The sequence below is a fragment of the Etheostoma spectabile genome, chromosome 8, assembly GCF_008692095.1.
Source record: "Etheostoma spectabile isolate EspeVRDwgs_2016 chromosome 8, UIUC_Espe_1.0, whole genome shotgun sequence".
Classification (NCBI taxonomy): Eukaryota; Metazoa; Chordata; class Actinopteri; order Perciformes; family Percidae; genus Etheostoma; species Etheostoma spectabile.
In genome coordinates, this window is record NC_045740.1 from 19,455,806 (window position 1) to 19,469,778 (window position 13,973).

General features: G+C 42.0%; 2 protein-coding genes across 4 annotated transcripts in view; both read left to right on the forward strand.

Annotated features, from left to right (window-relative positions):
- Positions 1-13,973, forward strand: part of LOC116693755 (mixed lineage kinase domain-like protein) — a 525,120-nt gene that overhangs the window by 63,553 nt on the left and 447,594 nt on the right. The gene's annotated exons all lie outside the window — the stretch shown is intronic.
- The window catches only part of glg1a (golgi glycoprotein 1a), a 90,841-nt gene that overhangs the window by 28,057 nt on the left and 48,811 nt on the right, over positions 1-13,973 (forward strand). The window contains 1 exon segment of the mRNA XM_032522265.1: positions 1,388-1,603. Within this exon segment, the coding sequence (XP_032378156.1) occupies positions 1,388-1,603 (216 nt within the window).

Genomic DNA, 13,973 nt, shown 5'->3' on the forward strand with positions numbered 1-13,973 from the left:
CACACACACACACACACACACACACAGTCTATAGTATAAACGTCCAATTAGGCATAGGTTACACGCGAGATTTTAATTTCAGCAAAGAAGCCGCAAAGCCTTGATGTGTTTTTCGAGGATAGTACTTGTTGTTGAGTGTTGGATCATCCCCACTCTCAACCACGTCTTCTCTCCTATTCGCCTCTTTGTTATCAGCACACACTCACAAACACTCTCTCTAGAAACTGAGTAACGGTAAAAAAAAACACCCAATAAAATAACTAAATAAAACCTGTTTAAGGGTAATCGAGGGTATGCGAATAAAGGGCACACATTTCTACTGCACGCCCCATTCCAACAAACAGGAAGTCCTAATCTTTAGGATCTGTTTGAAGTTCCTGTATCTGCCATCAAGCTGAATGTTTATTTTTTTAAAGTCGCAGAAGCACACAAACCTTCCTGAAGCTGCTTTGTCATCACAAACCCACCAGTTTAATTATTATCAGTCATCCGTTTAACCGTTTCACACACGCATACTTAGTGCATAGTAGTAATCAGACAATAAAAACATAGAATACTAGTGACTCTAAACCTATTTTCTCTCTGATGATGTCTTAATAAGGCGCCATTTAAAAGCCGGTGTTGCTAAAAACACAGTTTCCTTCCTAGATCGTGTGAAAGAAGCTCAGCTTGCTTGTCAAGTAAAAAGTATGCAGGGTGTTTTGTGCAGAGCTCAATGTGCCAACGACAAAACACACATAAGGCAAACAAAGAAAATCCAAATAACGACTGTCTGCGTGTTGCACATATTCAGCGCGAGTCCCTCTGAGTCCAGGTGTCGCCTGGTGTAGAAACACCTGTAATCTACAGATCGATTCAGTCGTCTGCAGACGGACTAACGGCAACACCTGCACACCTCGTGCATGTGTGATTGGGTGAGAGAGCCTGTTATTTATCTGACTTCAGGGTTGGACGTTATGTCACAGAGACATCTTGTCCCTGAAGTCTGATTAGTAATGAGAACAGAGACAATAACAGTTTTCCATAAGTCTAGAGAATAAATGCGTGTATTTAGGTCTGTGGATGTATGTATGTATGTATGTATATATAGGTTGCATGCACATGCTTAGACTCGGCTTACTCTTATGCATGCTTCATTATCCCTTTTTATTTTTATTTAAATAATTACTACTTTTTTATATATAGACATTATATATATTTTAACCTCGTTTTTGTCCTGTACTCAATCACAATTGCTCTGAAAATTGTTAATGAAAAAAATGCTAATGAAAAGAGTTATGAAAAAAACCAAAACAACAACCAGGATATTTAAAGTGCGTTGCGTTGTCGTGCCGAGCTGATGAAGCTGATGAAGCTGATGAAGCTGTCTGCGCTCCTCCCTTTTTAGATTAAGGAATGTGCGGCGGAGGAGCTGGGCAAGGGCTACCTGGTTTCCTGCCTGGTGGATCACCGTGGCAACATCACCGACTACCAGTGCAACCAGTACATCACCAAGATGACGGCCATCGTCTTCAGCGACTACCAGCTGATCTGCGGCTTCATGGACCAGTGTCGCGAGGACATCAACGCCCTGCGCTGCGGCAGCATCAGCACCGGCGAGAAGGTGGGGTGCGAGAACCTCAGGAAGAGGGTTTTAAGGTTCACACTGATCCGGGTCTGGGGGTTTTTATTTAGGTTGGACTATGGTTCTGTCCTCGTTAACCCCTCGGTCGGCACGGTCCCGCCGCCGGGCCGTTTTCTCAATTTTTAAGAGACAACGTTTTCTTCACTCGTTAATTGCGAGCATTAAATCGTCATAAACACGCTCACGCAGCACTTCAGTAGAAAGCCTAAAGTCTCACGATTCCATTTACCCTCGGATCGTCCTGACGGCAGACATGAACTTGTCCTTTCGGGTCGCTTTTTTATGCTTTTTTTTCGGCGCTTTTAAAAACTTTTTAACATCATTCATGGCCAATAAACCTAATTTAAGTGACACGCCTAATTTTTGAGTTTGACAAAATGAAAATGCTATGAATAAAACAAAAGAATTCAATTGAAGTAGTCTCTAATTTTACCTTTTTAAAGAACATGGACGTATAGTTTATGTTGTACGGGTTCCATGCAACATACGTGCATGCATCCAGGTTATTTTGGGGCAATTTGATTGTAAAAAACCCATCGTTCTTTTATATATATATATATATATATATATATATATATATATATATATATATATATATATATAAAAAAGAACATTTGAAAACGGGTCAAATTTGAGCCGAGGACCACACAAGGGTTATTAAGCCCACACACAAAGCATAAGATGACTTACAGCGGTTATAATCATGTTATGAAGTAAAGAAACGCAGAAAGATTCTGCGTGGCTAGTGTCTAAAGGCGAGCGTGCGTTCCTGCCCGTTTCCTCGTCTTTATCCACAGCGGTGAAAGATCGCCATACACTTTTTTTTTTCCTACATTGCCAACAGTTTAAAAAAAAAAATAAGAAAAACGAACAGACATATCCGTAGAAATAAATTCATAAAAAATCCATTTTCTGAGTCATTTTCTCCTGGATCTAAGTTGAGACATGTGGCTAGGGGACTAGTTTTGTGTGTAGGCCATGTAATATGCTTACAGTAGTGCTTTTTTTAAAATTATTTTACAGATGATTTACTTGGAGGGAAATATAAATTCGCCATTCTAACCTCTGTGGCTCTGTGTCAGTAAGGCCTAGTGTCACACTGACACAAGAAACAGAAAATTGATTTCAGATGCCAATAAACCAGAGCACATCATTGCATATAGCCACGCGCTGGGGGAGGCCAGGACCCTCCTCTACCGTCTTGGAAGAAGGGTCTGGCAGGGGAACTAATCATCGTCTGACCCTCAGATCAGAATATCATTTCTAATCTTGAGGGACCCTGACCCATATGGAGTACATGCAAAAAAAAAAAACATATGCAATCCTATATAATCTGCTTGGGAGAATTAAAACCTACCTGGGAAGGGGCAGTTCATGCCCCAGTTGGGCAGGAGGAACCTGAAATCTGCGGATTTTCATGCGAAGGTAATCAGGGAAATCAGCAGGTGGAGTCTTGGAGTTAAATTAAATCATGCAGGACGCTAGCCTCCACGCACATGATTGTCTGCCCTGAGGCTAAGCCAGACGAACATGGGTGAGATAGACAGAAAAAGAACATGCACAAGTCGGGGCCATCACGGCACAAAATGTAAGCCCAGCTGTGCAAGACCCAGGGCGGCAGGAAAAAGCAAATTTCTTGGAAGGGGACTGCACAAACAGTCATACATTTTGAGCATCCACAAAATCACAACATAGTTCCGTGGATCAAGCAGCAGGTTTCTTATTATAAGAATTATAATGAATTAACCAGTGGGCAACCATGTTTTAAAAGAATGTAAAAAGCACATTCTGCATATATTCACGTTTGGGACAGTGTGCGGGTCTTGTAGAGGCAACGAAAAAAGCGCCCTCGGCGTGTGTGTACAGCGTATGGGGAAAGCAAGAGTAGACGGGGTTAGAAGTAGTATGTGTGGAGGGAAAATGTTCCAGTAGGAGTTGGTTGGGGGGTGGATGGGTCCAAACACAGGATTTCCCACCCAGGAGACGGAGATCGGTCCCCGTGTGACTTAACCGTTATTGCCAACATGTCAGGGAAGTGCTTTATCTTTAACCCTAAACCCACCAGAGCTTTTCCTTAACCTAAACAAACAAAGGGACGCCACATCTGCCCAAGCGCAGTAGAAAGGTGCGATATGACATATGTAAAGTTGTTACATTAACGCGTGTATATGACGGCTAAAGTTCTCAATAACAACAACAAAGGTACCGCCAAGGTATTTTAAAGATGGGAGGGAGAATTGGTTGATTCAGCACTGGGAAGGTTGGCGGTCGAATCCCTGGCCCCTGCAGTTCCCAATGTCAAAGTGTCCTGGGCACGACACTGAACCCCGAGTTGTCCCGATGCTGAGCCATCGGTGTGTAAAGGTGGTGTGAGGTTTGTCTGATGAGAAGTGGCACCGTGTTACGCAGCAGTGTGTGAGTGTGTGTGGACTGGTTCCTGTGGCTACATGAAAGAGCTTTGAGTAGTCGTTGAGACTATATAAGAACAGGACATTCCATTACACATTAACCTGATTAACTGTAAGTGGCTTAACAGAGTCAAGAAAAATCGTAACCTCATAGATTCAGCTCACAATGCAGCATGGAACATTCATACATTTAAGATATTTGGTATGTACCATAATCTATATGCAGCCCACCCAGACGATCCTAGTGTGACCAGTTGGTATTGCCTATGACCTATACGTGACCGGATTCTTTAATTGATAGACTGTATTATATTGTGGAATTGCACTTAGTTAGAGTCATTGTAACTTTGAAATGCAAGCACTGCGCAGCAATTTCCCTCATTGTAATAAAGTTGATCTTACGGTAAGATTTGTTCTTTCTTTTAAGCTAATTTTCTCACTGGGCATCTCAATGATGTTCGAGGAAGAAACGTATTATGGGGACTTTCAACCGAGACGCCTGTTCATCCTGTTGAAAACAAACAGCCAAACACAAAAAGGGTCACGGCAAAAGACGAGGACAAAAAAACAGGGAAACCACAGCAAGGAAACTCACAGGTTAACGGGAACAGTAAAAACCCGCAAACACTCAGTAGGAGGCAAACGTGACGGAACCCGGACACAAGAAGCGATATCGACGGAGGACAAAAGGGACACATGAGTTAATACAAGGAAGTACCGAGGACAGGACCAAAAGGACGGGGGATACGTCGGTGACATTCATTACATTAGGGCGGGGTAAGACAATCAGACAGACAAAGTCATCTCAGCAAGACGAGAAAGAACAGGAGGAAACCGACTACCACATAAAAGAGGGAAACAGAACACAACGACACTCACAAAGGACCCATAAGACAGACTACCACACAAAACCGGGGGGAAACTAAGACACAAACACGAGGACACAGACAGGACAAAAAAACACACAAGGAAAACCATCCCAACGCCACCTATGAGGACTGTTTTTTTGTAACAGTTCATTAGTGGGCATGCTTTACAGGGTGTGCCTCGTTTATTTGTCAATGTTGAAAGTTGTAATACCCAATTCATAACTTATTAATACTGATAAAACATCTTTATCTCATATGTGCCATAATTGAATCTGTACCCTACCGAACCCACATGGGTTGATGTCTCTATCTCGTTCATTCAGAGAGGCACTATGACATCCATAAACCGTGACCAGCACCTATGAAATTTAATAGGAAAAGAGAAGATTACACAAACAACCAGAGATTTCACAGAGGTCTCGAAGCAGGAATTGGAAGGGCCCATGGGCCCCCCCCTCATCCCAGCTCATCCGGGCAGCGTACGCTCCGAAATCCCTCTAGGTGGAGGCTTTGAAGGGCGAGCTGCGGAATGGGCACGTCAAGTACATCGCCGGAGAGCGAGCTGGATGGAGAGAGAGGGCGCTGTCATACGTCAGTCCAGGATCGCGTTTGGAGAAAGCCCGGCCTGTGCTGATGCATCACGGGAGCGCCAGAGGACATCAAGTCATCGACACACTTCACGGAGACCCCAAGCCATGATGGAAGAGCAGCTGCCTCCATATGGCCAATCTGCCAGGTACTTCTCTACTGAACCTGTCTGATAGCGGGGCATCCAACAATGAAAAACAACGGGTGCAGCGAGAGAGAGAAAAACAAGTAATTTACGCTGCAGGACAGATATTGCATTTTTGGGGACAAGATAGCTCAAGGGCTAGGATATTTTTGCGGATGAAAACTAACTTTAAACCGGTGCCTGAGCCGGCAAGAAAAAGGGGGCCAGTACCCTAACTAGAAGTTACACAGAAATTTGATCAGGTGCCTGGTGTCTGGGAATATATTTACTATTCAAATATTCATTACGTACATCTTGTTGGGGTGACGCCTAATAGTCGAATGTTCATTGTTGTTGATACATAGTATTATTGTAATCACAAGAACATTTATGGGTGTAATTCATTAAGATGGATGTTGTGAAACATTAAAGTATGGTTGTTAAATACTGGAATCTTGTTAAAGAAGTAAAAATCTCTTGAAAAGAATACTTGTGGTACACTAAGCTTTTCAGTGATAACGTGATAACGATGTTTTCTTTTTCAGCGTGGCCGCACTGTGCTTCGGTAATTGGTCTTTAGAATATTATTTCTTTTCATACGGATAATCTTGTAGGCGGACACAGAACATTCGACTAATTCAATTCAAAGGAGACTGATAGACGCCAGTATCAACTTTTGCGCTAAGATTGTTTTATACATTGGCCATTGAGGGAGAAAAAAAAAAATTTGAGAGAAATGTTATCCACGAGAGCATAAATCATTTGAAGAAGAGAAAACGTTGTCATTAGGCAATAGCAATAAAAACAATGTTGGCGGACGAAAAAAAAGTAAAAAATTATTTATTTCATTCAAAGCAACTAAGATTATTAACTTGGTTACAGTGATTTTTAGAAAATTTATGGTCATAAACCTCATTAAGTAAAGATTACAATGGTTGAGGTTAGAAAAGCTAGGCAAATTAGGAATTATTGAGACTAAATAAAGGACAGGGATGTGATGGTGATAATCAAAGGACTGGATCTATGTCAAAACTTTACTCCAGCTATATTTTCAAAAAACCCACTTCATTTTTTATTCATAACTGCATAAAAATTGGAAGCAACAAACCCAAATGAATATAAAAGTAGTGTACTATTTGTATCCAATACTGCTAGTTTTTGGAAATACAATAGGGTAGTTAAAAAGAACATAATATAGGAATATAGGTTGACCAAGGACAACATGAGGGTTAAGAGATAAAAAAAAAAAAAACGAAATTTCAAAAAAACAATTCCCTTTATATTTGGTTGCTTAATATTACATTTAGTTGGTGCAGTAGACAGTGTGCGGGAGTTCTTTGCAACTTTTTACTTACTTTATCCCCTCTGACCCACCGGTCTCACCCTGTTAAAGATCTGAAAAGTAGTGTTCTGTAAAGAAAAATCACTTTTAACAATAATTGACAATTTGGCAGCCCCCTGCAGTGACTCTAAAGAACCCCTAGGAGCCCGGACCCCTGCGTTTAACATCTCTGGCTTAACTTTTTCATGGGGGAAACTGAGGGAATTGCCCCCACAGCCTTGCCCTCTGCAGATTCTCTCTCCCACTACAGTCCCACAGGCAGATTCACACAACCTCGTACGACCATCTGAGACGGACTCAGGCTACAGGTTCCACCGGTGAGAGAGCTCTGAGCAAAGCGTCTTCTTCCTCACCTCTGACTCAACATCGCTCCCGCAAGCAGCAGGCGAGTGAGACGAGAGGGCTGTGCCCACCCCGATTGAAACGCTCGGTGACAAATTGGAGGACAAAAACGAGCCAGTGCCACACTCTTCCGAAAGTACAGGAGTGTAGTTTGGTCCATTATATTCACTTTAAGGCAAAAATTAAACAGCAAGTGGACCTGTACTTCCGCCAAGTTAGTACGTGTAACCACGACTGGGATCTTATTTCTTTCTCTTTCATTTTATTTTCACATGGCTAAAGGGCACCTCATAAGTGTATACAGATGAATAACTTAAAAAATTCCCGCCCGGCGCATGGCTCTATTGCTATGTGACAGAAAAGCGTGAATTTGGGCGGATGTGATTGGTGCATCATGAGAAAGCATTTGTCGGGCCAGATTGTACACTGAAGGCAGGCATGGTACGTTTCCCAGGAGGACACACTTGGTGGAGAGTTGAGTATGACCTCCTTAATCTGTCGTTGCCGCCTCTCCAGGCCTCCCGGTGCATTTCATTAAGGGCCGAGAGGCGTAAACAGAACCGAGGCAATCGACAGGGAGGATCCGGAGCCTCAAATCAGGGTCAAATGTAGTCGCGCTTAACATTAAAAATCATCACAAATATATAGCTTCAATACCGGTCAAGCGAGACACCATTTTAAGATTAGGAATACTAGATCGATCCTATTTAAGATAAAGACCAGAATCTTGGTTCTATCGATAGTTTGACAGTTTCCACTAGTTTCACAGAAGTTAGTGACAAACAACAGTCCCTCATTACAGGAAGCAGTATGAGGATGACAAATGATGTGTGCTTTGGTAGCTACTTTCAGGGTGTTTGTTTGGTGGAAAACCTACTTTGGCAAGTCAAAATCTATATTTCATTAATTTGAGGCGTCTTATTCAAGTTGTTAGCACCACGTGGTTTTGAAAACAGTATTGAGTACAAGTTGACATTCTTCCAGGTGTGGCAGTTAGCCTTAACATCCATTCTTAATTTAACTCCAATTGCTGATCAATTTACAAGGAGATCCCAATTTTAGCTGTTCTAACTCAAACATTCTAGGTTATAAGGATATAAATGAGGTCATTGACCATAAATCCCCAAAAAAATAACTGTAAAACTATAAGTTAATAAGTATGTAAGAAGTGTTCAAGTAATGTCATCATATAATGATAGACAAATATTGAAAAAAGCATCAAAAGGTTGAAAAAAGGGACAAAAAAATAAGAAAAAGGTTTAAAAAATTGATAGAAAACCAGGATTTTCAATTTGAGGAAAGACGCACAAACGCAAGGTTAAAAACTACTGGGCAAAATAGCTCAGACAAGCTGGCGAAAAGAAAATGGTGTAGCTTGTGAAGGAATTGTAAAAAACTTTAGCCGCAAAGGAAGGAACGGGAACTACAGAACCACTCATGATAAACATAGGGACTTGTTGTATAAAAGCTTTCCTTACAAGGCTATGTAGGCACACATACACATATGGGCTTACCATGTTTTTCTTCTTATACACAAGGACCAACGTACCCAATGGGTTTTTAGGGGTAAAATGTAGAGCTAGCTCCTTTCTCCGGCCGAGTAGGCCTCAAAATCAAAGTGTGTAGGAGGTGTTATTAACAGTTTATGGGCCGTTATATATGTCAAAATGTACGAGTGTTGTGTGCATCAATGCCATGGGGGACTCGTTCCCTGTTCTGGTAACAACAGTGTCCGCAAGGAGTATTTTGGTTTAACCTTTTGGTTCGGGTGAGAGGGATGACCATGCATCAAAGTCAGGGATGGAAGTAGAAACTGTGGACACTGCCAGTATGTGGCTACCTGCGCCTTCACCTTTAAAAACTTTAACACACATGAAAAACTAATTTTTCTTGTCCACATATTGGTACTCGAATAATCTACAGACACAGTATGGACAGGTTTTCCACCCGAGGCTATCTATGTTGGGATTGTTGTCTTTGGGGACAATCAATGGAAACTAGGACCACAAACCGAGTGAATTTTGTTAATGTAATTTGATCACGATTTGAAACACAATAACCATGGGTTCTTTTACGTTGCCTCTACAATGCATGTTCTCCTCATGTCTGTGTGGGATCCTCCAACAGTTTAAGACAAGTTTAGTGACATTGGTTGACTTATAAAAGGTTCCTATGGGAGGAGTGTCGTTCTGGCATCTTGGTACTCCACCGGGGAGGTCTCCAGCAGATGACAAACCTTAACCGGTAAGCTGTGGTTGCAGCAGCATATAAAACAAATCAGAAACATCAGCAGTATAAAACCCAATTCACACCCTCCTCTTTGCTGGTCAGACACGAATGGAATATGTCATTTTTTAGAGGGATTCAGTTTGAGACAAGCTAAATGTGTGCGCAGTGTTAATAATTTTCGTTTAGGGGCATGAGGGGGTGGACGGGAGGGTGGAAGGAGTCTTGACGCGGGAGGAGAGAGTTAGTGAAAACGGCTTGCCTTAGCGCTTTCCACCAAAATGATTGGATTAGGACTAGCTGGAAAGGGCTGTGAAGAAAACGGGGCCTGTCTCAACTGAGCAGGTGTGGGTTGTGTGTGGTGTGTGGTGTGTGTGCTTGTTTGGTGTGTGGTGTGTGGGTGTGTTATTGTTGTCTGTGTTGTTGTGTGTGTGTCATAATTTGCTTGTTTGCCTTGATTATTGTTGACATAAAAATGTCTGCTGCAGAATGGCTCGCAGGCCTGTGTGATGATGGCTACAAAAAAGGGTTGTACAGTCATACTCCAGTATAGCAATAATTGCACTGGTGCCATCTTGCGTTGCGGGAAACTATCCGAATCAATAAGTGGGTAAATAAATTAAAAGTGGCGATGGGACAGGGAGGGAAATACATTTCGGGGGGCGGTTCAAATGGCAAAAACTCAGTGAAATGGATGAGAGTAAAGCGCTCGCTCCCTCCGCGGGAGAATAATTTCCGTTATAGGCCGCTTTGAACTGTATAAAACACACACAGCGGTTAATAAGCGTGCTGGGTGGGGGGGGGAGAGAGAGCAAACTACAAGCCAGAACCACATATCCTGAGTAAAAATAGGCGAGTGGAATCTAACACCGGCAAGAAAGGTCGTCCGACAGTATCACATTCCTGACTACGCGCCACTCGGCTGTTCATACCCCGTCACACTGCGGCAACAATTGGACACGAATTCAATAAGAAACAATGATATTGAGGGAAATGTTTCCGCTGGTAGGATAAAACTACATTGAAACAACCTTCATGGGACCAGTGAGAATCAGTGGTCTACACTGGATTGGCAAGCTTGCTGAACAAGGAGGACGGATAGTAGATAGATAGATAGTAGATAGATAGATAGATAGATAGATAGATAGATAGATAGATACTTGATTACTCCTAGGAGCATTTAGGCAATCCAGGTTGTTAGACAACTCATAAAACAACACAACACCTCCACAATGTACCTCCACATCATAAATAATAAAACCTCACAGAATATATACATACGTTAAAGATGCTAAGTTAGACTGTGTGGAAATGGTGGAAGTCAAACGAGAACAGTGTAGGGAAATTGATCAGTGCTGTAGCTTGTTTTAAATTTAACTATGACCATAAAAGGACATAGACGGGTAAGTACGTATTTCAATTATATTTATATCTGTGCTGTGTGATGGACTTTGCCTGATTGCCCATTGTAATTTTCCCAGTATTTGGATCACGAACATCTATTATTATTATATATCAAAACTAATCGAATTAGAATTGTCGACAACAAGAATTTAATTTATGTTAAGAACTTAATATAACGGGATCAGGAATATATTATCATACGCCCAGATGTTCTACCAGAGTTCCCGATTTGTAGGAGGGCTAGCATAGCAATCAAGAAGCCAGGTGTGCAGCAGGACAGAGATGTAATGGAGGCTGGGGTTGAGACGAGACCAGTTCATGCTGAAAAAGTCCATTACAGCCCTCCCCTTGTGTGGTATGAAGAGGTGATGGCCATGGGAAACAAAAGACTCCTCAAACCTGTCTGTGAGCAAGTCTGCATGACCCAAATGATTTCACAGTCATTTGTGAAATGAACACAGCCAAACCGCAAAAACTTGGGAGTTTTCAACAAATTGCAAAATATTCTTGTGAGGGTCCCACGGAAGAATGTGTGATATGAAACGTCCCCGTAAGTTAAGGAAACAGTCGGGGGTGTGCTTGTGTTTGTGTACACAGGGGAAGAACGTTACGGAGGGGTTTAGGGAGAAAGAAGAACGTGACTAGGAAACATTACACGATGGGGGTCACCACCAAACCAACCTCCTACCACAGACTTCGGGCTTTCAATAGCACTTACTCCGTTACCACAGCGCTTCTAATGATGGTCTTCTTCTCGACTTTACAGCAGTGTTTTTCAAGGCTGGCCAGGGACTTTTCACCAACATTCCGCGTGCCACACCCACGTAATGCGGGCGGTTTAACAGTTTGTGATCAGTTCCCATCGATTTCTGTCTTCAAAATGAGTAAAATCACACTTTTGTGATGCTTTGAATGTTTTCCTACGTTTTTGTGTCCCTTTTTTCAAGTTAAACCACCAGTACCACACTTACACTTATTGAACTTAGTTTACAGTATTTGGATTTATGGCTCGATAAACCTCATTTCTTTAGGAAAATATACTAAGTTTTGAGTTAGACAAATAGAAAATTAGGAATATTAGACTAAACATAAAGTTTTGAATGGTATGTGATGGATAATCACAGATCGAGGATATGTCTAACTTTTACTAACGAATATTTCAAAACCATGCAATGTTTTTGCACCAACTATAAAAATTGAATAAAGACAACTCAATTAAGAAAAGTAGAGATTTGCTATTGCCAAAGGAGCTTGTGGTGGAATCAATCATTGTTCTTTTGGGAGTAAAAAGAAACAATGATTCGAAAGGTAAAGGACCCGCCGAGGGACAACGTGAGTGTTAAAACAAATCCAATTGAGTTTGCAAGATCTCCAGTCTTGATACTGTTCGTCTTTTAATGTAGATGTGAGAGGGTGCCTTAGATGTGAGATTGTGTCAGACTTTACTCTGTTAGTCTGTCAAATTGACCCACGGACAAAATGACGGGTCTAATGAACGTGCTGGTAGCGGGGGCGCGGTCATTGTCCAATGCCAGCATCCTACTCACGGTTCGATTGATGATAGGAATGTTTGGCATTAATAGGCTGGAAAAAATCCTAGGATGACTAGAAACGATGCGGAAGCGAAAATCACTGCACGTTGTCACCCGGCACTATTAGCCAGAGGATTGCGTTCCTTCCTTCAACTGATAATCAAAACACAGGCGTAAAAAAAGTTTTGGAAAGAATGGCTGCTGAAAATGTAGATGACCACTGGGTCGGCTGTTGAAGAGATGAAACAGGACAATTGGACTCGTCTATGGAGGGCAATTCAGTCAGCAGCCTAGAAGGCAGTGAATTTGAGACGCTTATCCGGCGCAGCAGGAAAAGAGCTTGTGACTCTACGGGATTGACAGGAATGAACAAGCTGGGCGGGATGTGTTGTGTCAGGCTGGGGTGACCTGCTATTTGATGCGCGAGGAGGAGAGGAACACAGCCAGGAAGAAAATAAGTGAGCAGCTCCTGTCGAGCAGCAGCAGCTCCTATCAGCCAATTAGTGAAAAACACTGTGTCAGAAGAGTAGAGCCGAGATAAACGATTGTTAATTGCTGCTTGCCCATGCTGTGGATTGATTTGTTTTCAGACCAATTTACTACAAGTCCAGGCGCCTGCCCACTTTCCAAAACCCTTGGATGAGATTTGGGGGGGCCCAATTTTCCGCTACAAAGCATTCTTCTTGGGTCTTTATCCTATTAGGGTTTAAATTGATTGTGATTGGGGGGGAGGGGCTTCCCTAGGGGGGTTTTCTGGGGTATAGCCCTCCCAGGAAAAAAAATTTGAAAAAAACCATTAACTGGCACTTTCTGGAGAGTCTTTTTGCAAGAAAATGGAGAATCAAGTTTCAGATAGTGCAAAACTGTAGGGTTAAGAGCTTTGCAGTATGTGTATATCAACAGGTTTTAGATGCATTTTAGCATTAATTAGTTTATCATTATAACTTTCTTACGATATAAGAACCTGACCCACACACGTGCAAAACATGATGAACCACATGAAGGAGTGACAGTAGCAATGTCAGGAACAGATGAGAAGATATTGCGTCTGTGTGTCAACGGTCCAGGGGTCCTGGTGTAGGACCCAGGGCCCCAAGTTAATTAATGATGAGGACAATAAGACACTGAAATTTCTACAGAATGAGAACCAAGGGAGTTACCTCTAAATTTATTCTTTAACCTTTGTGGCCAGGCTCCAGTATGTTTGGCCCCTATCCTCTTTACCCCATAATGTTTTTACTTTTCTGGGGGAAAATGAGTAGTGTACTCATTTGTCCATTTACAAACAATCAAATAATTATGTACTAGTTACATAGAGAGCGAGGTAGGATGCACAATAGGGCAACCAACGTTGCAGATCCGTATATATAATTATAGAACTATATAGTATAGCTCAGATGTGTTTCACCAGATTTCGGCTTCCGATTACAAATTTGTGCCACATTAAAATATAACTCCTCCATCTCTGGTTAACCCGAAGATGTGGAGATGTTGTGTAGATAGTATGCTGTGCA